This window comes from Lonchura striata, chromosome 17 (assembly GCF_046129695.1).
Source record: "Lonchura striata isolate bLonStr1 chromosome 17, bLonStr1.mat, whole genome shotgun sequence".
Classification (NCBI taxonomy): Eukaryota; Metazoa; Chordata; class Aves; order Passeriformes; family Estrildidae; genus Lonchura; species Lonchura striata.
This window is the reverse complement of record NC_134619.1, coordinates 8,029,314-8,054,089: the sequence shown is the minus strand read 5'-3', so window position 1 is coordinate 8,054,089 and position 24,776 is coordinate 8,029,314. Positions and strand designations below refer to the sequence as shown.

Here is a 24,776-nt window from a genome sequence, read left to right as displayed (position 1 = left end):
GCGGCCCGGCTCCCTCCGGCGCTCCGTACGATGCCGCCCCTCGCCCCGCGGCGGGGTCAGGGCGCGGGCGGCCATCTTGTGGCGGCGGCCCCGGCGGGTTGTTGTCGGTGAGGCCGCGCCGCGCCCCCCCCGCGGGCGGAGCAGCCCCGGCCCCATGTCCTCCTTCTCGGAGTCGGCGCTGGAGAAGAAGCTGTCGGAGCTGAGCAACTCCCAGCAGAGCGTGCAGACGCTCTCGCTGTGGCTCATCCACCACCGCAAGCACGCGGGGCCCATCGTCGCCGTGTGGCACCGGGAGCTCCGCAAAGGTGCGCGGGGGGTTTGCGCGGCGGGGGCCGCCCTGACAGCCCCTGCCCCGAGGTACCGGGGCCGGCCGCGGAGAGGTCGGTGTGCCGGGAGTGTTTACTAAACTCTGCGTGTGAGCGGAGCGCTCCGGCGATACCGGCGGCGGCTTTGGGAAGGCACAGCCAAGCGGGGGCTGAGAGGCACGGGATGCTCAGCTCCTCGGGTGTAAAACAAGAGATGTGCGAATTACGTTCCCCTGACTGTGCTCAGGCAAACTTGGACGTGCTCTGGCTGTTTGGCTCCGTTTTTAAATTTTGGGTTTGGATTCATACAGCTCACCCACTATAGAACTAGTGAGAAGAGATAAGCATAGAAAAAGTAGGAAGTCTGTAAAACTCGCTGGTGCTATCAGCCAGAAACATTTTGTGCGTGTTTTTCTTGCAGATTAGCAAAAGGTAATTTCCCAGATGGCTTCATCCTGAAGTCAAGGGAGACTGCCAGTGCCTAGTGGAAGGTGTTCCTGCCGGGGCAGGAACGAAGTGGATTTTAAGGTCCTTTCCAACCCAGACCATTCTGGGGTTCTGTGTGGATGCTGCCCTGTCCCCAGCTGCAGCCAGTGTCACCATTCCCCTGCGGGCACCAGCACTGTGAGCCCCTTGCAGCAGCTGGGGTATCTTCTAGGTGATTGCTGGTTTTTGCCATTTGTAGTTTATGGATGAGTTTTTGGAAGATCTGCCTTTGCCCTGTTGTGAAAATCAGCACCTTTGTTTTCTGCCTTCTGTGTGCTCGTGGTTGTTTTGCTTGGGGGAACAGTGAATTTCCCTATTTCTAATTTTCCCTAATTCTGGCCATGTTGATATAGTGTGTCAAAATAGGAAAATTTAGGGTATATTGAAGAAATTTGATGTTAGGAACATTGTTTGGAAAATTTTTGAGTCTCCACGATAGCTTTCTCCTACAGTTTCATTCATTCTGAGTTCTGCTGTTTTATTCAAGTATTTTTCCTAAAGTTAATTAATAAAAACAAACCAATTGGTTTATTAATTTGTATTGATATTATTTATGGTTTATTGCTGATGGGTTAGAACAGCTTTTTAAAATTGTGTTTAAAATTTATTGGTTTTTCAGAGTTGGGGTGTCATTGCACAAAAAGTATTAAACTCATGATTTTTTTATGAGTTAATTAGAAAAGAGAAGAAGTGAGGACATTGAGAACTATTTGACTTGAAAGCCCCTGATTTCCTTTAGTAGCATGGAAATGTTTTGAACTTTGGTTTTAGACTGCAACGCTATAAACAACTTGGAAAGCCCTGTTAATGATTCCAGGTGAAAGAAATGAGAACTAAATGCAAACTCTCATTTTGTTTTTTCCTTTTTTATTTTCTTTTTTTTCCTTTCTCAGCAAAGTCGAGTAGGAAACTTACTTTCCTATATTTAGCAAACGATGTCATCCAGAACAGTAAGAGGAAAGGCCCTGAATTTACCAGGGAATTTGAATCTGTTCTCGTGGATGCGTTTTCTCATGTTGCCAGGTATGTTGCTGTACTTCCTCAGCTTTCCTCCCTAAGGATTTGCATTCTTGTTATTCAAAGCTTAATTAATTTGGATTTTGTTGTCTTTTTAAGTCTAGGGGGTGCTTGTACCCTCTCTGTAGTAGAATTTGGATCCTGACTGCTTTGTGGTTGGGGACTGTTTAGTGTAAATGGGTAACTTTGTGTATGGACCAGTCTTTCACAGCTTCACATGTTTGTTCTCTAGGAGCAGCTCCTATGTACTTTATTTCATTGTTACCTAAAGATCTGTCAGATCTGTTTATGGACAGTGGAATTGAGCAGTTGGGTGTGTTTATTAAAGCCACATAATAAATTGTTCTGCCCCATTGTCAAAAGACTTTAAAAGAGCTGATGTTTTGGGTCACTGGGTTCTCACCAGCCTCCTGGGCTGAGCAGTTTCTTTGTGTACTACCTCATCAGTAATATCTTTGCTGGAGGAAGGAAGAATTTCAAAGTTAAAAGGGAAGAAGTGATGCAGCCATCACCTTACTGAAATGCACTATTGTTTAGTTAATATTGTTTCTAAATGACATTATGAGTCCTGTTACCTCAGCTAAACAACATTAATGCTCTGGGTATTTGTCTTTTCTGGAGGGCTGTCTGACACTCTGAGTGCATTTAAGTGCCTAATGATCCAATTAACCTGCTTTTAATTGGTATGTTATTGGCTGAAGCAGCTGTTTAAAGTTAATACTCAGAGTTGTAAACTTGTCAGCTTCTGGGTTTTTTATAAACTCTTATTGCTAATTCTGAATGCTAGCTAGTTTCTTCTTTCACAACTTTTCTGCCCTTACTTTGAGGTGGGAATAGTGAAAGACTTCCAGGCAATCTTTAGGTCAAATAAAGGGGAAAATTTGCCACAAGTGTGTTTTGTACAGTTTGTCTCGGACAATATGAGCAAGATCCTCTCCAAATGTTCACATATTGCAATGGGTGCAGTTGCCAGTTTGGAAGATGCTCTCTGAAAACATAAGGAGTGTTGATCAGCTGAACTGTAATGATTTCCCAATCTTTGAACAGAGAAGCAGACGAGGGTTGCAAGAAACCCTTGGAACGATTGCTGAACATCTGGCAGGAGAGGAGTGTGTATGGCAGCGAGTTCATCCAGCAGCTCAAACTGTCTATGGAAGACTCCAACAGCCCCCAAACAAAAGGTAAATGCATATTGCTTGTTATGTGTTTTGTTCTTAAATTGGTGATGTTTCACTGGAATTATGTGAGGAGTTGAGCTTGGAGTTGAGTTATTGCCAGAGCTGCTTGTGGAGATTCTTCAGGACTGTGTTGAGAAGTCTGATTTTCATTAAACCCTCAGTACTGGTTTGCAGGTGTGCTGTCTTGGGGCTGGCAGTGAGCTTAACCGGGCATGATGTCTGGTGCTGCTTGTGCAGATACAGTGCTCCAGGGCTGCCTTTTGGGGTGAAAGCAAGTCAGTCATGCAGGGAACTCTTGTGTCTACCTCGAGTTAAGTGTTCCACTCTGCATCTCTGAGACTGCTCAGCTGAATTGTTAAGAGTGTCTGATTCAATGCTGTTAGTGCTTTCATTCTCATATTAATTATTTTTTTCCATAGTTACTGTATTTTGTTATGATGCAGCAAGGAGTTTTGAATAATTGAAGTCGGGAATATATGCCCCAGAAGCTTGTCTGGTCTCTTTATTTCTTACACCAGCTGATGTCATTTGGAGTAAACTCTAACTTTGCATATTTTAATATCATTAGAACATCACAGGTATAACCTTATTACTGCATGAGACCTGTGAGAAACTGAGCATGAGCTTGTGTTAGCTGTGCTTTGATTTACTGCTTTGGCACATCTTGCCTCTTCGTAGCACTTGGAGGTGGTTCACTGGTAGTGCCCCAATGGAAAGAGGGGAGCAGTGGGATGCCTCAACTATGGAAGGTGAGGGTCATTAAAAATCAAGAGTGTTCTGGTTAAAGGAATATTTGTCCACCTTAAAGGTGAAGGAAGTGGATGCTTCACTCCTGGAAGTGTTCGAATCCAGGTTGGATGGGCCCCTGAGCAAGCTGGTCTTGTGGCAGGCGTTCCTGCCCATAGCAGGGGAGTTGGAATGACGTGGCCTTTAAGGTCCCTTCTGTTAAGCCATTCTATGATTCTGTGAAGTGTCAGTGTCTTCAAATGAGCTGGAATGACATTGCTGCTCTGGTCTTGTTTTTTTTTATTGCCCACAGAGTTTTGATGGTGTGAGAGAGTTGGTTTGGTCAGTAGTAAAAGTCTCTTAGGCCATTCTTAGGTGGTGAAAACAAGGTCTGATTGAGTCAGCATTTAATGCAGAATTAATATAAAGATGTGAGCATAAATGGGATCTGTATGTGAAGACATCTCTTGCTGTATGAGCTGCTGAATGGGTGCTTTAGCAGCTCACACCAGTGCCCTTCCACCTGCCCCTGATTGAGGTATACCTTTTGGAAGATGACTTTGGCAGTTTTTTCCCCAAATGTTGTGATCCAAAGGGGTGCCCTGACCAAAGGGTTATCCCATCTGTATGGAAACAGAAGAAGTCTGTGCTCTGAGGGGTGAACGTGAACAATCTCTGCATGAACTGGCTCATGTTGGGGTCCCTCTTATCTGGGTGCAGTGAATGCAGTGATAACACCTGTGTGTTATCAAAGGCCAGAATTTACACTCCTGATAACCCTAACCTGATTAACTGAGGATTTGACACTTTAATTTGGTATACCTGGGTGTCACAAATGTTTAACTTTGAATCTATAGACATTGATAATTGATCCCATGTGTTATTTCCTGCTCATTTGGCAACCAGCTGTCACTCAGTGTCCTTTCCCTTTGGCTGATGGTATCAACCACTATTGCTACTTTTGTCTTCTGAACTTAAAAACATTTGTACAAAATCAAACTTGCTAAGAGTAACAGACCTTTGTCTGTGGGAGGCAGAGTGGAGGAATACAAACCCTTCAAGAACTGCTGTGTGCACAGCTTCACTTGGCAACAATCTTGGTTTTTGCCTGGGTAATTAGAGATACTAATGTATCTTTTATTGAAGGAAAGTTCAGGCCTTTTCATGAATGTTACTGCCTTGTCAATTCATGGTCAAAAAGAAATTTGAAAAATTCAGCAGAGTTATCCTGTGGGTTTTTTCCTTGCTTTGACTGGTGTGTGTTTAAATTAGCTTCTTGATGGTAAGAGCTAGTTTCACCTGAGGGCTTTATGGATTTCTGAGATAAATTGGTGTTTGAGTTTCTGGTGAGTTGCAGAAGGCTTTTTCTTGGTTACTGTAGTCCATTTTCAAACAGGTGAGCATAAGCAAGATGGAGATTAAGGTGTCCTGGTTTACAGATAGAACAATTGTCATAAATGTGGAAAACCATAGTCCAGTGTTCCTCCAAAGCCATTCTGGTTTTCTGGGTTTATGGACTCCCAAGGTAGACATAGCTGAGAAGCAGATAATGTTAATGTCTCTAGATTGGTGCAAGCTGTGCTATTAAAATGTTAGAGCTCCTTAAGGGCATCTGGTGCTGTTGGTAACACCTGGTGCTGTGATAACTATTCTTTTCTTCAGACCGAGGTATGGCAACAGGTCAGTGCAGGTAGTTCTCTGTTATTTTTCATACTACAGTGTCTTAAATTCCTGGTCTGGTGGGTGCTTCTCTCTGAGAAGGATGACTCTGCTTGTCTTGAGAGCACCACTTAGAGTTGTGTGACTTGCCAAAGTGCAATGGAATCCTGTATCAGTGAGAAAATAAGTCTTTAATGCTCATCACTCACTGTTTCAGCGTTACAGGTTGTTTCTTGTTTTGTGAGTAGCAAGGCCTTGGGTAATGCACAACAATTCAGTTGTCTGCACATGCTGAGTTTCTGCTGTGGAGCAGAGCTGATTTCCCTTCAGAGAGACAGAGGGGTAAGACAACCAGCCCTTTCTAAGCATTGTATTCCCTGGTTTGACTGCTCAGTGGTGCAGCTGACTACCAGATTTTAGTCTTTCAGGTTCCTTAAGGAGATATGCATATGCATGGAAATGAGCTTTTGAATATTGATACATTGTTTTATCTCTAAATGTATTCATTAAGCTTGCATTTGCTTTCTCATTAATCTCATTTTTATTAGAATGTTTCTTTTCACAAGCAATAGGGAAGAGAAAAACCACCCATTTTTCTCAAAGACTGGAAAAACTAGGTCTTAAAGGTTTGATGTGAAACCCTTCAGGCAATACAGCCGATATAGCTGATGTGTTTTCTTTTTGTTGTCTTTGTAACAAGCAGTTGAAGAAGGTCCTTGAATGTGCTGTGATGTAGGAGTGTGTCACTCTTAACACAGAACTGAGCTGCTCCCTGACTGCTTTCATTGTGTTTATGTTGCAAATTCTGGCACAGAAAGTCAGACCTGTATTAAAATATGGAGAAGAGGGCAGGCAGGGAGGCTTCTGAGTGTAGCTGAAATAAAAGCACCTGGACACAGGTGCTAGGTATGGTTTCAGAGCAGCTCAGCTCCAATTGTGCTCATCCTAGGAGAGGCTGCCAGAAAATATATATTGTGATGAGAGCTTCAGCAACCACAAGTAATCTACCCCCAGTGAAGGGTTTGGAATGGTTGGAGGGGATGCTGGCTCATGAGAAGCTTGTTTACCTCTGAACAGGTATCAAGAGCTGAGAACAAAAAAGTGAGCACCTGAGCTGGGAAGATCCCTCAGGTGTCCACCTGACAGGAAAAGCTCATAGTTGTCAGCAAGGCCTTGGACACTGTAACCTTCCTCAAGCCAGCTGAGATGGATTTTAGCATAAAAGTTGATGCAGAAATGCTTTTGTCCATGTCTGGGGACTCTGCAACAGCAAGGTAACAACATCCTGGAATGTCACTGCACAGGTGTTAGGAGAGCAGTTGTCTGTTGTTTTGGAGAAATGGCGAATGCTTTTCCCTTTGTAGGCGTTTTGGGAGTAGATCAGTTTCTGTGAAGAGCACAGCAGAGCAGAAGAGCTGACTTCATTGGGGTTTCTCTGGCTTCTTTGTGTCCATGTCAAGGTGGGCTCTTGATTTTCATGGAAGAAGCTGTTTGTATTCTACAAGGATATCTTGATTGTTTTGGAGATGTATTACATTCTGATCAATTCTGGATGTTCTCAGTGCTTGTTTTCCCCTTCTCTGGCTGGATTTGACATGCTTTTCTGCTAGTGTAGACTGTGATGGTTAAATTACTTCTGGCTGGCAGATTTTGTAAGTTACCCATGCTTCTGTTCTCTTTCAGAGGTCCTTTTGCTCCATATACTCTTAGGTTTGCAAATAAGTGTAGAGTTTTTTTTCTATTTTGATGAAATTGCAGTAGTGTTTCTAGAATTCTCCAGTGACTTTTGCTTAGGTTTGCAGGTGCTCAGCATCACTGATTTCAGAGTAGTTGCAGTCATACTCACGTGGCCTTGTTCAGATAGAATATTCAATGAATTCTGAATCCTCTGTGTCAGAGTGGTGAGCAAGTGTAATGCTGTGTCTTGTGGTAGACCAGTTGGTAACACAGCAGGAAGAACTCTTCAGCAATTTGAATCCCAGGTCTCAATTTAATTTCACTTGTGTGGTCATGCATTCTTGTGTTCTTGGCTCATGTTTATCCTCTGTTGGTTAATTATTTTATGATAAGTACATACAAGTGCTAAATACTGATGACCTCTTGTGTTGGGCTGGGTAATTTTAAATGCTCTCTTTGCCCACTTTCTCATCTGCTCATCTCCTGTTCAACCCAACTCATGTTTCTTGCAGACCTCAGTGGGCAGCAGCTATTTTCCTTGTTGATCTGGTGCCTCGCTGGCTTGTCAGTCAGATTGTCAAACACTCATACATCAGTTGGATACATGCAATAATTTGCTGTCCTTTTTCTAGCCTTTGTTCTATGAAACATTAACAATTATTTTGGTTTAGGGTAACTTTGAGTGCTGCTTTGCCTTCATTGAGTGAGTCTGTCCTCTGACAGACATGTTTATGTCTGCTTTGGGAAGGTTGTTCAGCTCTTTCTGCAGTGAGCAGGATATAATAGAGGATATGTCCTCTGATTTCTCTTCATTAGAAGAAATTTTTTCATATGTCCCTCCTGATAAGGCAGGCAAAACTCTGCATTTAAGGACAGACCTTTCTGTTTGGTTCCCCATTAGAATGGGACAATCTGGTTTTGTTTTAAATTGAGTGATCTTGGATTTTCCTGTGAATCAAAGTATATGCACATTATCTTGGCAAGACTTAATTCCATTGAATAGATGTTAAGACTGTCCAAAGATTTCTTATAAATTACCCCATATCTTGTTATCTTTGGTGGCAAGTCTGAAAAATTATCTACCTTCTTTTGAAGGTTCTGTGGCTGGATCAAAGGCTTCATTAAGACTTCTGACTCATTTAAATAAACTGTCTCTTCCTTTTCAGGCTAATGTTTGCCATGCTGAGGTTCATTTAACCAATGCTGTCTTGCTTTATGACATCCCCATTTCTGAAGTGTTGCAAGTTACCTGCTTGGAGATCAGTTCATGCTTTGGCCATTGGTCTTACTGCTGTCACATCTTGGAGTTGTAATTTCACAGAACTGTCCTGAAGCCCTTATTTTGATGAAAGAGTGGAAGGTTGAATAACCAGCAATTACTGTGTTGATTGTGGGACCACAGAGAGCATATAGCTGATGCAGAAAGAGAACTTGAAATTCCTCTGTCCTTGTGTACCTTCACATCAGTGCTTCATTTCTAATGAAATGAAATCCTCACCTGTGCACTCAGTGTTAGCCAGAGCATCTCTGGGTTGAATTCTGTCATTTATTGACAAATAGCACATTTATTTGTCTTTCCTACTTTCATTGTGAGAGGCAAAAACACGTATGAAATGCACACTGCTTGTGTATCCTCAGGCTGGCATGTACAGAGATACATGGCGGGAGGGAAATCAATCTTTTATTACTGTTTTGCATTTGAGTGTTTGGAATGCGATGCCAACATTAAAGTCCAGCTGTGGTCATCCCCTAGAGGGCTTAATCATCAGAGCATCCATCTGGTGTAATTCTTTGAAGTAGAGATAGTTAAGGTGGGCAGATCTGGCATCCAAATGAGTTATTTCTATGTCTTCAGTTGCAGAGGAGAAGAAATCCTTAAAGCGAACTTTCCAGCAAATCCAAGAGGAGGAAGATGATGATTACCCTGGGAGTTACTCACCCCAAGACCCCAGTGCTGGGCCACTGCTGGTATGTGCAATGGGTTGAGCCTGGGAGGAGCTCTAGAAGCCATACGGCCACCTCCCCGTGTCACGGCCACCTCCCCGTGTCACGGCCACCTCCCCTGTGTCACAGCCACAAGGTGGAGCTGACAACAAGTGAAATGGGTTTAGTGGCTGGCTGCAGTTTGGGGTTGAGAGGTCCGAGTGAAATGCAACAGATTCCTTTTTCCTACTGCAATAATGTGTCACTTCTGAGCAATTCCAGGTCGTCTAACCCAAGGTCTGAGTAGTGCTGCCAGGAAAGAATCTCAAAGGACTGCTAGAAGAACAGGGCATATTTTAAATTATTTTTAAAATCAATGTGTAGCCTCTAAAATCTAAATCTGTGAACAGTTAATAGACAATTTTCTTTTGTAGGCCATATCTTTCCGTAAGTTATTTAAAAGCATAAAATTTGTTATATTTGTATGGAGCTGATAGGGAAACCAGCATTGAAGACTTTAGAGGCTCCACGTTACTGGTGTGGAAATATTTGGAACAAAATAGAAAATCATTGCGGCCATTTGAGGCTACAGAATGAACATATGTTAACCCAGAGCCTATTTGAAGGGGATAAAAAATTACGCCATCCATCTGGTAAACTGTAAACATTGAAAAATAAAAATAAATTGCAGTTGTCAAGGAAATAGTGAAAATTTTGTTGTTTTTTTTACCTCCAGATGCCTTGCAGCTTATGGTTTCTCTTGATTATAAACATTGTCACTGTTGGAAATCATTTGCAGTTTGCAAGGGAGTAGTAAATATTAGGTAATGGACCTCTTTGTTTTTCAGATTAAGAAAATATTTATTTAAAATTTGTTAGTGTTTTCATTAGCTTTCAAACTGTTGAACTGTAGTTTAAAAATCAGTGCTTGTGTTTATGGTACTAGTGTTCTGTTTCAAAAACCTCCCCTACTTGAGAATTTTTAAAACAAAAAAGCAACACTTTGTTCTTCATGTTCAGGGAGTTTCGCTGCTTAAATTTTTTTGAGCAAGGAGGAATTACAGCATGTCATGGATGGTCCTCCTAGAGCTCTCCTCATACGTGTCCTTTTAAAGTTTGGGTGCACTTTGAGTGAATTAATTCAAACTGACACATCTTTCCTCAGTGCACTAAGGCCAGCTGTGAGATGAGCTGAGGGCACACCGAGGAGCCCAGTTCAGTTGCAAAAAGTTTTGTGCTTGCAGGGAGCTGGGTGAGGACAGCCATGGCTTTGCAAAATCAGGAGATCACAAAGTTTAATTTATAGGAGAAGCTTTTATCATCATTGGAGTTTATAGTCAGTAGCAAGTTAAAGAATTCTAAACCATGTCATGATGGAAACTTAGTATAATTTTATTTGGACTGATGGAAATTTGGTGTTGGGTGTTTTTGCTCTGTCAGAATGCAGCTTTAGAACAGAACAAAAAGGTGCCTGTACACTCCATGGGGGCAAAGAGACTGTCAGGGATGCTTGGGTGGAAGATTCAGTCCCAATTTGAGGCAGCACACAAGGCTGGTGATTCTCTCAGACTGGTGTGGTCATGTCCTTCTCAGCTGTGTCTTAAATGATCACTTTTCTTAATTGGACTAAGAAGTTTCCACTGCAGAGTCTTGAAAAGGATGACCCTGCTGTAATTATACAGGAGGAGCTAAACACTGGAATAGTGTGAACTCCATGAATGCTCCTTGTGTTAGGTTTAGAAATTGAAGAAAATATTCCCCAAATGGTGCCTTTGAGAGGTGGGTGAGCTCCTCTGCAGTGAGCACGTCCCTGGGAAGTGGATGTGGTTAAAGTTACCTGGTTTTACTGTTGGCTCACTTGTAGACCGAGGATTTGATCAAAGCCCTACAAGACCTGGAAAATGCAGCATCAGGAGATGCAACAGTGCGGCAAAAAATTGCTTCCCTGCCTCAGGAAGTTCAAGATGTTTCATTGCTGGAGAAAATTACAGGTATGAGACTGGAAGATGAATGAACATGGGTCCAAAGAATAACTTAGAAATCAAAGTGTGGGTTTTTTTTTTTTTAATAATCACAATGTATGGTGGAGTGAATTCCTGCTTTTGTGTCCTTGCTTTGTAGTTCTGGGGTAATTAACAGATAGCAATCCTGTGAAGTAACACTGAAGATTAAACTTACATAGCTGCTTCCATTTTTTTGGCTTGGACTGAAGCTTTTGTGCTTTGAGAGCATCATCAGCATTTTGCAAGAATATAAAGGAAATTGGGCCAGACCTCTCAAGTGGATGCGTTTGCTCTTAAACACCTCAGCTGTTAAGATATCCTGAGGTTTTATCAGACTGTGCTGAGTACACACATACTCCTTGATTGATATATTTTTGAGTTCTACCAGACTGCTGAGTACACACATACTCCTTGATTGCTATGGAAAAGGCAAATTGCTACCCCTGTTAATCTGTCAGTCATTGTTTAAATTAACTTCTGCAATTGCATTTGAAAAGTAATTTTAATAGAAGCATTTAGAGGTTGAACTGATTTGACTCTTCTTCCTGGAGGTAGTTTTAATTTAGAACTCATTATGAATTATCACTTATTTGGCCATTCATAATATATTCTTACAGTGTCCAACTGGACTGTGTGAGATTTGTGTCAATACATTTGAAATGATTCATATATAAGAGGAATTAACAAGTACACACTGTGTTTAAATGTAGAAACCATCTGATTTGTTTACCTGAAGGTAGTTCTAACATTTTAATTAACCTCTTCATAGAGGCTTACTATTCATAGATATACCTCTCCGCTTTCAGTGACATCTCTGCAAAGATTAAATGCAGTCAGTGTCTAAAATACAGCCCACAAAGGGTGTATGTCCTATTTCCTGTATATCCCTGTGATAACAGCCCTTATTTTCCTGTCAAGCCAGAAGTATATTTACGAACAAGATGTTACTGTGCTTGCGGCTCATGAATTTGCAGCCCTTCTGTCAACAATTGGAAGTTTTAAACTTTGTCCTCTAAATCACCCGACGCTTTTGCACGCAGACAAAGAGGCTGCGGAGCGGCTCTCGAAGACGGTGGACGAGGCGTGTCTGCTGCTGGCCGAGTACAACGGGCGGCTGGCGGCCGAGCTGGAGGACCGGCGCCAGCTGGCACGGATGCTCATCGAGTACACCCAGAACCAGAAGGATGTTCTCACGGAGAAGGAGAAGAAGCTGGAGGTGAGTGCCTGTTACTGGGGCTGGCAGAACAAGTGGCTCACCAAGCACTCACCCTGGACTCCTGATCTAGCCTAATCTCGATTTCTCCCGAGGGACGTGATTCCAGGTGTTACCTTTGCGTGATTCCAGGTGTTACCTTTGCATGATTCCAGGTGTTACCTTTACTTTTAGTTCTAGGTTATCTAGGTTCTAGTTGTCTTTACACTTGGAATACAATGGGTAAGAAATCATCGTATCTGGAGGGTGCAAAGCTGTTCTGATGTTCAGTCTAGGTGTTTCAATGCACCTAGAAAGCCCGGAGCTCTATACTTGTTAAAGAAAAATAGACTTGCCTAACACATACCTTAATTTGTTATGACAGAATTTCAAAAAATTAAATTTTTTCAAAAAAATTAACCTCCCTTTGCCATAATTAGCTGAGGTTTTTTTATACTGCTTGGGTTCTTTGTTATTTTCTTGATGGTTAGGTGTCCTTCATCTGCTTTCTCAGCCCCTGCTTGTTTAGGGGAAGCAGTTTAAGCCAGATCTTCTGCTCTGCATCCTCTGCATCCTTTAACAGCCACTTCCCACAGCTTCTGTGTCGAAGTGTAAATGGGGCTGGTAGTGAAAGACAATGACTTGTGTTTCCTGTACAGTTCCTTTGAACAGGGAGGGCAAGACCCTAAAACAGCCTGGGGCTGAGCTGAGCCCCCCTGCTCGGCTGTGCAGCCAGCTGTTTACAACTGTTTATCTGAAATGTGCCTTCTCCATGGAAGTTCTTTCGCAGCACGTCGTGGGACTAGCGAGGAGTTTAATTAATGGCTGTGGTTGTATGTCACTCTGCCATCTGCTAAACTGCCCCTTGGCGGCACATTAAGGGCTTCTCTGCACCGCGGTGCTGGTGATGAGCAGCTGCTGCGGGGTGGGATGGGAGGGGACGTGGAGGACAAAATCTCCTGGAAGGAGACTGAGCTGCAGCAATTGCAGTCTCTGTTTACTCTCATGGCAAATCTCCTCCTCTGACAGCTCGGCAACATTGTTCCCAGATAAAATTCATATTCAGTGTTTTCTTTGCCTGTGTTTATGTTGGAGTTTCTCAGTGCCTTGTGACTGAATTTCTTCAAGCATAGCATCAGTCTTATGACTGAGTCAGAAAAAAAAACACTTTTAGACATGGATACAGATGATGCCATGAAACCAAATGTTTGGCAACTGATTTATTTTCTGTGGAAGTCTTGGGTCAGGTTTTGGAGTTCTTTCTTGCTTAAAGAAGGACACCTATGTATGTAAAAAAATACATAAATTATAAACATACTGCCATTTGCGGTAAATAGGTAGCAAAATTCTGCGCAACAATATTTTAAAAGGCCCAGAACAATTCATAATTTTGAGTCAGTTTGAGACTGTGAAACTGAGAAATCCATAATGACAACATGAAATTAAAATTTCTAATGCATTAGCTGAAGTGTTGTGACAATCATGGAGGTTTTTTGTTTGGAAAATATCCTTTTGGTAAATAGTGTTACTTGAAAATTGTAACTCTGGCAGAGGCAGAAGTGTAACCCTGAAAATTAAGTGTTTTGCTGGTTGAGTTGCTTTGTTAATTATAGTAATCCTGCTGATGGCAATGGGACAGGCTGCTTGCACACTATTAGGCATAAACGCAGTTCTTCACTACATTAGAAAATAAAGAATGATCCTATTTAAATATTAGGATCTTATTGTATCTGTTTAGGTTGGCATCTTTGTCATTCTGCCAGACAAGGTGGCCTCAGTGCTGTAGCAGTCTAAACGGAGTTGCAGGAAATGCCACTTCAACAGTGCCAATGAGGCACGATTTATATTCATGTCAGCTCTCAAACCTCAGTGAGGGATGTTGCCTGATTACAGCGTTCCATTGTTCTGCCCTTGTAGAGGGTTAATAAACAGTGGAAGATGCTGGTTACAGATAAGGCAGGCCAGATCTGCTTATCAGTTTTGTTTGAGTCTTTGATGTTCTCACAGTATTGATAAGCCTGTATTTTTCTTTGTAGTGCTAATAAGTATTTTACTAGACGGATCTGAAACTTGTAACAATTAAAAATGTATTAAAAACCAAAACATTTACTTAGGCAAGGTCTGGAATGAGAAAATAACTTAAAACAATCTAATTTTACATATCTGTTCATTGTAGGCTTTGCTCTCTTGACATATCTTTTCCAGAATCTTTGGTACTTTGAGTTTTTCCTCTTGTGCTGAGGAAGTTTCCTCTAAGTTTCCTGATTTAGGTTGAGAGGGTGTGTTTGGATGGAAGATGGATTGTTTACTTCACCACCCTCATCCAGCTAAGGCTGTTGGTTAGGGAGAGGGGCTTCTGACAGAAATAAAAGTCAGGGCTGTATTTTAAGAGACGGAAATACCTAATTTGGAAATTACTCTGGATGTTTTTTTGTATTTCATTTACTCACAAAGTCTTTCACTGTGATAGCAATGAAAGTAGCTAATCTGTGTCTTCTTGAAAAGCAGCTTTTGTGGTTTAAAGAGCTGCAGTTGTTTACTAATCCTGTTAATGCTGTCCCTCATGAAACAGCAAATTGTCAAAGCATGCATAAACTCAGTGTCTTGTGGGCTAATGCTCAGAATACTCTGCATGTCAAACCTCTGTGACACAGCTCTTGTCATCCATGAGTTGCAGTAAGGCTGTTAAGGAAGACACTGCTGAGGAACATGGCTTTGGAAAGGAATTGCACATCAGCATGGACACAGCTGGCATGAGTAAGGATTGAAACAGCAAGGGGCAAGGAAGCACTGGTGATTTGAAGGGAGAAAGCTGCAACAGAGCCTGAAGATCATAACATATGGACAAACTCTGATTTTAGGGTAGCAGTGGCAAAATCAAAGTGTAATAATTATGATTCCTTTATCCTGGGATTAGTATTGTGGTATTTTGACTGTAGTCTAAGAGCACTTAAGAAGATAGAATTAAAGAAAATCTATCAGTCACTAAAATCAGCTGGCCCCAAGCTGATACTAAAGAGCCTATAACAAGGCATATATTTTCAAAGGTAAGTATTCCTCATGTTAACTTCCTGAAAGGTATGGGGATACTGTCATTCAACAGCTGAACACTGAATTTCTTTTAAAATGGTGCTTCATCTTGCTCAGCAATTGTAGGCTCAACACTGCAGCTGCAGTTTGATCTTCATGCCAGGGATAGATCAGAGGTGGCCTGGGCATTCACAGTAGCAGATGACAGGAAATAAAATCCACTTTCAGACACGTGTAAAACCAGGAACTTTTGTTTCTATAAGAATGAGATGTGTTCTTGTATCTCACAGTAGTATTGAAGTTCCAATGGCAGTTTCCTGATTTGTGTTATTTTTGGGCATTGCTGCACCATTACAATTACTGAGCACAATCAGCTGGGGAGATTTTTTTGTCCTCCAGCACCTGAGCCTGCAGAACTTCAAGGAGGATTGTCTTTTGAAGTCAGAGCGCTCTTCTGGAATGCATGGCAGATAAGGAGAAAAAGAATCCATGAAATTAGTTTGTGTAAAATGGAAATGTAATGGGGAGAACATCCTATGTTGGTGAACCAGGCGAACCAGGCAGCTGTAAAATGAAGTCAGATAAACAGATGAAACTGGAAGAACCAAGGAAATGGCAAATTGTGTACAAACGTAATGGGTACCTGAAATAAGTACTGACGGTAGGAAACCTGGAGTGGGTGGAGGGAGGGTTGTTTTAATCTGATGGGGAGAAAAGGCAGAGAAAATAGAAGAGTATGCATTCAGAATTTTGTTTTGATATGCAGTCAGTGAGGGCAATTCTTCCACATACCTTCTGTATCTGTGTTGGTGAAAGGTGACATGAGGAACAAAGTAACACAGGCAGTGTGGATGGAGTGATGTATATACTCAAGTTTAAGTGTGTGTTTACATGTCTGCAGCTATAAATATAAAGAACACACTGTATTTAAGATCCAGTTTAGGGGAAATATTCTGACTCTTGGCTGCAGCTGAAGAATTGTCCTGCTGAGAGCTCTGGGGGTTTTTAGATGTTTGTGAGTTTTAATATTCATGGCTTCAAGGCACCTTTAATAAGGTGTTAATGCCGTGCCCACACAAATTTGCAAACCCTCTTTGATAATGCATCTCTGAGGGATGAAGTGCATTCTCACTTGAGGTTTTCTGGACTGACCAGCACTACACATTTTCTTGAAATACAATTTAGTTCAGTGGGTTAATAGGCAATTTATTGCTGTGCTGCTTCCGCTGCCTGGGTCTCTGTAGTGTGTCACTCTTGGCACGGCTTTGTGGCTGCTGCTTCCCTCAGACAGGGATTCTTGGGTTGTGTGGTCTATTCATTTCAGTGGTTTAGACAGTGAAATAGGAGATTAAATTTTAGGGTTCCTGCTGTGAAACAAAATTGTCAGTATTTGACATGAGTGAAGTAGCAGGAGCAGCTGTGGGAACCAGCAGTAGAGTGGGGTCAGCTCTGCGACCCTGGCAGGGAGATCCTGAGCTTGGAGCACCCAGACAGTGTCAGACCTGGGTCTGTAGGACCAAACATTTCTTGGTGACAAGAAATACTGGGCTGTGCACCAGTCCTGCCAGCTGTGAGCCACTGGTGCCTCTCTGCGTGGGGCTAGAGCACAGGCTGCTCTGTAGGGATGTGAGCTGACAACTGCAGGCAGTGTGGGTTTGTTGGGCCATGTATGGCTCGAGGCAACAGCTACAGTGGAAAAATACAGTTCTTTCACTTCGTAGGTGCTTATAGATACAGTTACAGTAGTGCTGCAAATAGAATAATACTAAACAGTAAAAGCAAATAAAAATAACACAATATTAACATACAATGCTTTTATGCATTTCGTTAAAGTGAACGAGTGTATGACCACTCTCTCACTTAGTTAGAAAGCATTAAGATGCTTGGAGAGGTGAATGTAGCTGTTGGCTTGTGCCCTGGATGTTCATTTTTATGGTTAACATCAAATGTACTCCCCTCAATGTTTATTTCTGGAAGGGTATTTGGTAAATGCAATGATGATTTGTGTCCATCATACAGTGGCAGCAGCCTGGGCTTTTTCTGAGAGCTTTTGAACATTGCAGAGGTTGAGGCATTCTCAGCAGCTGGAGAAATGCTTTGTGCAGGCCTCTACTGCTGCCTCTTCTGTTGTCCGAAACAAAGAGGAGAGCAAGGAAACGAGTTATGGTTTGAGAGCACGTAATTCTGCCACAAGCAGAAACACCATCTCTGCTGAAGTGTGATAAATGATGCCACAGAAGAAAGAAGCCTTGTAAAATTCAAAAGAGCAAGACTGAACAAGTTTAAGGTTGAAAATGAACTGAAGACTCCGTAAGGAAATACATCATTCAAGCTCTGATTCCTGGACTACATCTTTCAGATAAAACCTCAGGTTTGCTGGTTTAATGCTGCTGCAAAATGAAGAAACCTGGTTTCACCCTAGCATTTGGTTTCACTTTGCTTTTGAGGAAGGTTCTGATGCAATGAGCTTGTGGAATGGCAGAAGCTTTCCTTTCTGTTCTTTTTCTAGTGGCTTTGTTTTAAAAGTACTTTACATAGGTTAAGTGACAAGGAGCAGAAGATAAGGAATACCTAATCAGCCTGCTGCAGTACTGTGGTATATTTAATGTTTTTAAAGAGAGGTTTTACCTGAACATATAATCACATGGCTGTCAGACCTCTCACTTCACTACATACTCTCCAAATTCCTGCTGAGCCTCTGATGCATTGTTCCCCTGGCTTGTGGTCTTCTGCTTTCCCACAGCTGGCTCAAGCTGCATCGTATAAAAACTGCTCTTCCTGCTTAGCTAGATGTTTTTTCAGTAGATGCAATTGCTGTGATGACTTACAGCATGTTCCTGCTTGACCCTGCACAGGAGAGGATGTGTCCAGTGTACACTCTGAGCCAAAATAAACTGAAATCTGTTCTGTGGAACGTGACAAGGTGAACCAGGCCACGCAGCAGTGCTCAGGATGAATTCCCTGTCATGTTGATTACAGTCAGTTCTATAACATTTGATCACGGCTGCTTTGGAATGAAACACTCTGTCAGCTTCATTCAGTGGTGGTTAATTCCAATTTTGCATTTGTTTCAAGGACTGAGTATCTAATTCTCTTGGCCACTGAGGATGTAGAACGCCACGTACTGGAAAGGAAATGTTGATTAGCAAAAGCATCCGTGTGGCACAGTGCCAGTTTTTTCCTCTATCATCCTGAAACTCCTGCTTACAGCAGAGGTCTCATTATTTTGTCTAAAAAAAGCAAATAGCATCCAAATACTATTAATCTTAATATAAACCTACTGAGCAGTGAGACAATTAGCTCAACACACAGTACAAGCAAAGGCCTCGGAAAGCAGCAGCTTTTTAACTGGGCTTTGTGTTGTTCAGTTTCGTGGAATGGAAGGACCTTGTGGAAAAATCTGCAAGGTGAAGTTTCCAGGCATATCATGGGCTACATGAAAAACATGTTTTCCCATAAAACCTGCTTCCACAGTCTTGTGTTGCAGAATATGGCCAGAACTTGTGGAAAAAGCGAAGCCCTCAAGCTGGAAAGGGGTTCAGTGACTCGGCTGCTCTGTGCTCTTGAGGGGAGCAGCCAGCATTCCCTGTCCCAGCTCTGGCTCATGCTCTCTCCACTAGTGGACAGTTCTGCCAGGAGTCAGCACAGCATCTCAGGCCCACAGGGATGGAGAGGGTTAAGCATAGAGCAGACAGTTTTCTACCATGCTCTGTGGTGTGTATCCAATCTGTCCAGTAAGTGTTCAGCTATTCTAGGAAATACTGGTTTCTGGATCACTCCCTTTGTTTCCATTCCTGAATACAGTGATGATTTTTTGAGCCAGTTTTGGTTTGGGGGCTATTGCTGCCTCTTCCTTGTAAGAATTTTTTCTGTCTTACTTTTTCAGTTTGGTTTTTAGCAAGTAGGATTTAAGCCTTTGGTGTTGACTAGATAATGCTTGCATTTACTTATTAGTAAAGTGGAATTACTTAGAATTGAAAGGATGATGGTTCTCAAGGTGACTTGATGTTTATTTTTTGTCATCATATGCATACAAAAGTCACTCTTCAAATTGGGAGGATGTTTCTGATAACTCACTGTTCCATGTAGCCCTCAATGTAGAGTATCCCTGAAAGTAAGGACATGCTAAGAGCAATTTTTTCCTAAACACTTGAAGCTGTTAACTGTGAATCTGGAAGCAGGTTGGTGCTGTTCATATGCAGAAGAATTGTTCCTAAGTCTGTGTGTTTGCCAGCAGCAGTGTGGTTTGGACACATCTTGGTGGTTCTTAATTTGTCAGTGTGTTTTATGAGAACTGGGCTGTCAGGCAAGGCATTGGCAAGATTCTCCCTCCCCTAAGTAGCTCTTTTGGGGAAGGAATGTTATTTGCATCTAATATAACTCTAATGGTCACGCAAATCATCTTCAGCTCAAAAGCCATCACATTCCAGTCCTGAGTGTCCATGAGAAGTGATGGATCCTGGTCAGCCTTCAGTTTTGCCCTGAAAATGGCAGGACATTAGTCTTTCTGTGGAGGTTGTACCTGGTTTTACATAATTGTTTTATGTGGATCTGTAACTGGATCCATAAACTCATAATTGTTTTGTGTGGATCTTGGCAATTCAAGCCATATTTTAGGTATTTTCTTGGCTTATGCCTGGAATTTGCAACTTCTTTTCATCTTCACTGCCAATTTATCAGTCCTGGAGGACTTGCCGGCTGCCTTGCCTTTCTTTTTTTTTTGTTCCTGTCTTTAGTGGGAATTTCTACAGAAGAAAGAAACACCTGCTGATACTCACTCTTGACAGTTTGGCATTCTTGAGGAGGAAGTGCTGCTCATTCTTTCCTGGCTTGATATCCATCACTTCCTGACAATGTTGTGAATTATGGATTTTAAAATATTTTTAAGATGGTCTTCTGTGGATCTCCAAGTCCAGCCTCTTCCACCTTCTCTCTGTCATTTGGAGCTCAGTAGATGTTCCTGCTGTCTCTGCTGTGTGTGCAGGATCTGGTGTGCTGCTGTCTCCATCTCCAGCACTGGGGGTGTGCCAGTCCTGAGCTGGGCACTCTCTCCCTATCTCCCCAGGGCTGGCTTCCACATTCTTTTGGAGAAGAATCCCAAGTGTTGGAATGCTGTGCCTCCATGGCATCCCTCTTTATCTGCTGTTGCTCTCTATTAATGCCAAAGAATCTGTTTTTTTTTTTGGTTTGGGTTTTTTTTTTTTTTTTTTTTTTGTTCTCTGTCTTAATCTCATGAGTTGCTTGACTTGTTTCTCTCTTTAAAAATTCGTGGAAAGGTGTGCAGATACAAAAAGTGTGATTAGGGGTGTGGGTGCATTCTTTTTTTGGTCCTGATTCTCTGTCTTTCATTAAAACAAGACAAATCCTCACAAAATTAATGTGTGCACCTTGAGATGTTTTTTTTTTTGTTACTGAGAACAGCAGTTTTGAGAACAGCACCCTGCAGTTCATGGAGCTGGGAGGGCTTTGTTTGGACTTGATTATTTCACTGTATATCCTGTGTATGTTAACAGAAGTGTTTGGTTATATTAACTGAACCTCATAAAGGATTTAAGTTTGAAATAGGCTGTTAAAAGACATTCCTGCTTGGTGCTGGCAGGAAATTTATGGGATGCATTTACACAGCCATTGCAGGGGTATCGGGAGTTGTTGCGCTTGACGGCTGCTCTCACTGTTCTAATTCAAAATAATGAAACACAGAGAGTGTAAACTCCTTGCTTGTAACCCTACAGGAACTGCTGTGCTTTGATGTTTGGAGAAGGTGAAGAGAATTTCCATCACTGAGAAGGTTAGAAAGCCTGGATTAAAGTTGTAAACTCTTCAGAAAGATGTTTTGATTAAACATGTTTCATTTGATCTTCAGAGATATAAACTTCTGTTCTCTTTGCCAAGTAATTAAGAAATGAAAAGTAAATTGATATTCTAGCTGGCTGTGTGGCAGTCTGTTTTCTGTATGTTTTTTTTTTTTTTTTTCTTAAGCTCATTGTTTCCTGCATTCTGGAGGTACCATGAAGAGTAGGCCACATGTAGTTGAGTAAAGACTGGCACATTCAAAAAAAATTATGTGCTACTGGAATTTTTATTCCTTCAATTGCTGTCTTCTCTGGCTGTTACATGAATGTATAGAATCACAAAATTTTGAAAATTGCATAAACACTCTTTAATTTGTCTTCTGTATTGGATAACTTGGATGTGTGCTGGGCTGCTCATTAAGTCGCTTCTCACCAGAACTGACCAAGGTACAGTTTGTTCTTTCTTCCATTTTCAGAGTCCAAACTCCTCTCTATCCTCATTATGAACAGTCACTGGTGTCTCTGAGACCTGGGGGAATTTCTGCACATGGATAGGGATTCCTTACTGCACTTTTACTACTCAATCCAGACCTCATTTGTGGAAAAACCACTTGGAAGTTTCCTCTTTGGAGATTTTTAGCTTGCTCTTTTTTCCCTCTGTAATAAAATCCTGAAGATGTTCACGTCTGTATCCAGTGTGGATGTGCCTTTCCCTGGTTTACATTCAGTGGTCCTGCACACTTCCATGGTGTCCCGGCCATGCTGGTCTCACAGCACAGCTGCTGGGGTTGTAATGTGAGCTCATAAAGGAGGCCCTGTGTGACAACCAGAACTTGGGTTGGATTTAATAGCTTGAAGGGGTGAAGTTGGATTAATTAAGTGTTCAGAATTGATCAAATTCGAAAGCAATGAGCACTTTGGCAGCATATAATACTTGTGGTGTGCCTCAGCCTGTGGCTTCTGGCAGTGGAGGGGTGTCAGGAACATTCTGGCAGCAGCTGGGAGTCAGTATTTGGGGGCAAACACGAGGATAAAGCAACTCTGCACTGACACTTCTCTCAAATGCTCTATCAGGCCCTAGTGTGTGCTGGTTTGGGGACATTTTACATGTAAAATTAGTAAGGCAGGACAGGGTTATTAGTTTAGGGATGCCAGAGCCTGTGGGCAGGCTGTGAATTTGGGGCAGATGGCAGGGTCTGCAGTCATGCCAGCAGTTGCTCAGAGCACCAGGGCCTGGCCACCTTCTGTGAGTCCTCACCTGGAAGAGACTCCTGGCTTAACTAATGGCACTGTTAATTAACCTGTGCTTAATCTTTGTTCTCTTGTCTCTTTCCCTCAGGAATACAAACAGAAGCTTGCTCGGGTAACCCAAGTGCGCAAGGAGCTGAAATCTCACATCCAGAGCCTTCCAGACCTGTCACTGCTGCCCAATGTCACAGGAGGTCTGGCACCTCTGCCATCTGCTGGGGACCTGTTTTCAACAGACTAGAACAGACCATGTGCCCCAGTTTTCATTATTACCAGCAGAAGTAAGAAGACTGGTGTTGGCTGGAAGTCCAGTCTTCCAAGATCTGCAGTAGGAAGGAATTTGCAGACCCTGCTTTGAACCTCTTGGCTGCTCGTACTCACCCTCTCTGTGTACACTGGCTCACGTGAGGGGAGGAAGAGGAGTGAATTTTGTGAGCTCTAAAGGGAGTGGGGTGGTCTGTTTAGGCAAACTTCTCTCATCTTTTCCTGTACTCTTTAGTTGCTGTTTGCCCTTAGCACTTGTTACCCCCACAAAGATCACAAATCATGTGCACACATACCTGGGAAGCTCCCAGAGGAAGGTTGACTATGCAACATCTTCCCTCTGTACAAATATTGTATTATTTCTAAATAAGTCTCATCTGTTTTAGTTGGGTTTTTGAGCCCCATCTCTGGGAGCAGTGGAATGGCTCGTGGTGATGTGTGTGCATGCAAGTCCTGTGCCACATCAGGGGAAACATCTGCTCAGCAATGATACAGGGAAAGATTTTTTCCTAAACCTGCAGTTCCTCATAATGCTGTGGCCTGATGTGAAGGTAGTTCCCATTTGGCATGGATGTAAATTGAAGTCACAGGCAATAAAAATAAACAGCTTTTCTTTGTGAGTTAGAGGTAGACTCATAAGTTACACTGTGCTGAGCAAAGCAGAACTGGATGTTACCTAAGTGGGAGTGGAAGTAAGTTTTGTTCTAGCTACCTTAGATTTATACCACATTTTTCCTCTTCATTATATGAAATCAGATGGTGATGGAAGCTTTGATTTAATGACCTGAGAGGCTGGAATGGTGTGTGACAGCTGCTGGTGTCCCTGTGACAGGCACTGTTAGGTCTGCTGAAAATCCAATGATATAAACTCTCTCTGTAGCTTTAGTGAAGTTGTCTGATGCGCAGAAGTTAAATGTGGTATAAATATTTATTTATATAGAAAATAGACCCATATATATGCATATATCCTGTATGCACATGTACCCTGTCCATGCATGTAGATATTAGAAGGTTGTACTTAATTTTGTGTCACAGATTGTGAATTGATTTTTATAATCAGGAAAAGTGTAAAAAACAAAAAAAGGAAATTTAAAAAGCTCTTAATTCCATTATGTTGCTGGCTAGTGTTTTAGCTGCCAGGGGTGTAGTTACATTTCAGTTTGTGTGTTAGGTGTGACAAGCTGGACTCTGATCACTGAACCATTCCAATCTGGATACAATTCTGTTTAAATTTAGCACCTCTCACTATAAAACAGGTTCTGTTTCTGGAGACACTTGATCTGGCAACACAGGTTTTGTAAGACAGAGGATGAAGTAAGCCGAGATGCTCTCTCTGTGCCTCCCTGTGGTCATGAGCTGGTGTCAAAGCCAGGAGAAGAAAATGTAGAAATACAAAGCTTGTTCTGCTCCACATTAATTTATTTTTCAGGCTGTTCAGTAGCCTGGTCAGCATTCAGTTACAGCAAACACCACCACAGCATCTTTTGATCATTCAGTTGTTCAGAAGCTCATGTCCTTTTCCTACTGACACTTCCTTTTGTCCTTTTTTAATGCTCCTTGCACCCCTCACTGCCCAGCCTACAGATGATTTTTCTCTTTAGTTTACAGGAGTTTTTCCATGGCAGAACTATGTGTTCCCTGAGTCACTTTGACTGTGTGCAGCCTTTTATGGTCCATACTTTAGCTTAAGCACTGTACATTCTCTCTGCTTTTGCCAAAAATGAAAAACAAACAAACAAAAAACCCAACACCAAACTTCAAGAACCCAAACCAAAAGACTCTTTTTCCATCCTGATTCAGCTCACAGTTACCCCGAGGCTGTTAAACCAAGTTATTTTGAACATTGATTGAATGTGTATCCATTATAGGACAAAAGCTGTCAAAAACTGATGTAGACAAATGTGTTGGCATCTCACGTTTGTGTTTTGGGCAGATCTGTGAGAGAGTTGTCTGTCTGGTTTTTTTATTTTTTAATTGAAATGTTTTGATTTTTTTTCAAATATATGAGTGTGTTTTATTTTGCTTAATTTAAATGAAGTCTTGTAGTTTTTAATTTTATTTGTTTTACTTTTTGGGCAAAGGGCATCTGGTGAACTGGGTGACATTTTCTGAAGGTTAAACAGATTTACCCACGGTGTGTCTTTTTTAACAAAAGCTTAAAACTGTATATTAATTGACTTAGGAATTAATTTAGACATATAGGCTGCCATTTGACAGCAGTATATTCTGAAATGTCTCATAGATATCTATTTTTGAATAAAGAGGGTGTCATTGAA

At 42.0% G+C, this 24,776-nt stretch overlaps 1 protein-coding gene across 3 annotated transcripts; it reads left to right on the top strand.

Moving 5' to 3' along the window:
* Positions 1–44: 44 nt before the first annotated feature.
* Positions 45–24,776, top strand: RPRD1B (regulation of nuclear pre-mRNA domain containing 1B). Of its 3 annotated transcripts, none has more exons than XM_021547292.3 (7): positions 45–305; positions 1,685–1,814; positions 2,856–2,989; positions 8,910–9,016; positions 10,836–10,962; positions 12,015–12,190; positions 22,328–24,776. In XM_021547292.3, exons 1-7 carry the CDS (start codon positions 155–157, stop codon positions 22,475–22,477), a joined length of 975 nt encoding a protein of 324 aa, XP_021402967.1. In that variant the 5' UTR covers positions 45–154; the 3' UTR covers positions 22,478–24,776. The 3 variants fall into 3 exon arrangements, with proteins under 3 accessions (XP_021402967.1, XP_021402966.1, XP_021402968.1); XM_021547291.3 differs by having other exon boundaries at positions 46–305; positions 8,904–9,016; XM_021547293.2 differs by lacking the exon at positions 22,328–24,776 and adding an exon at positions 20,929–21,127 and having other exon boundaries at positions 46–305; positions 8,904–9,016.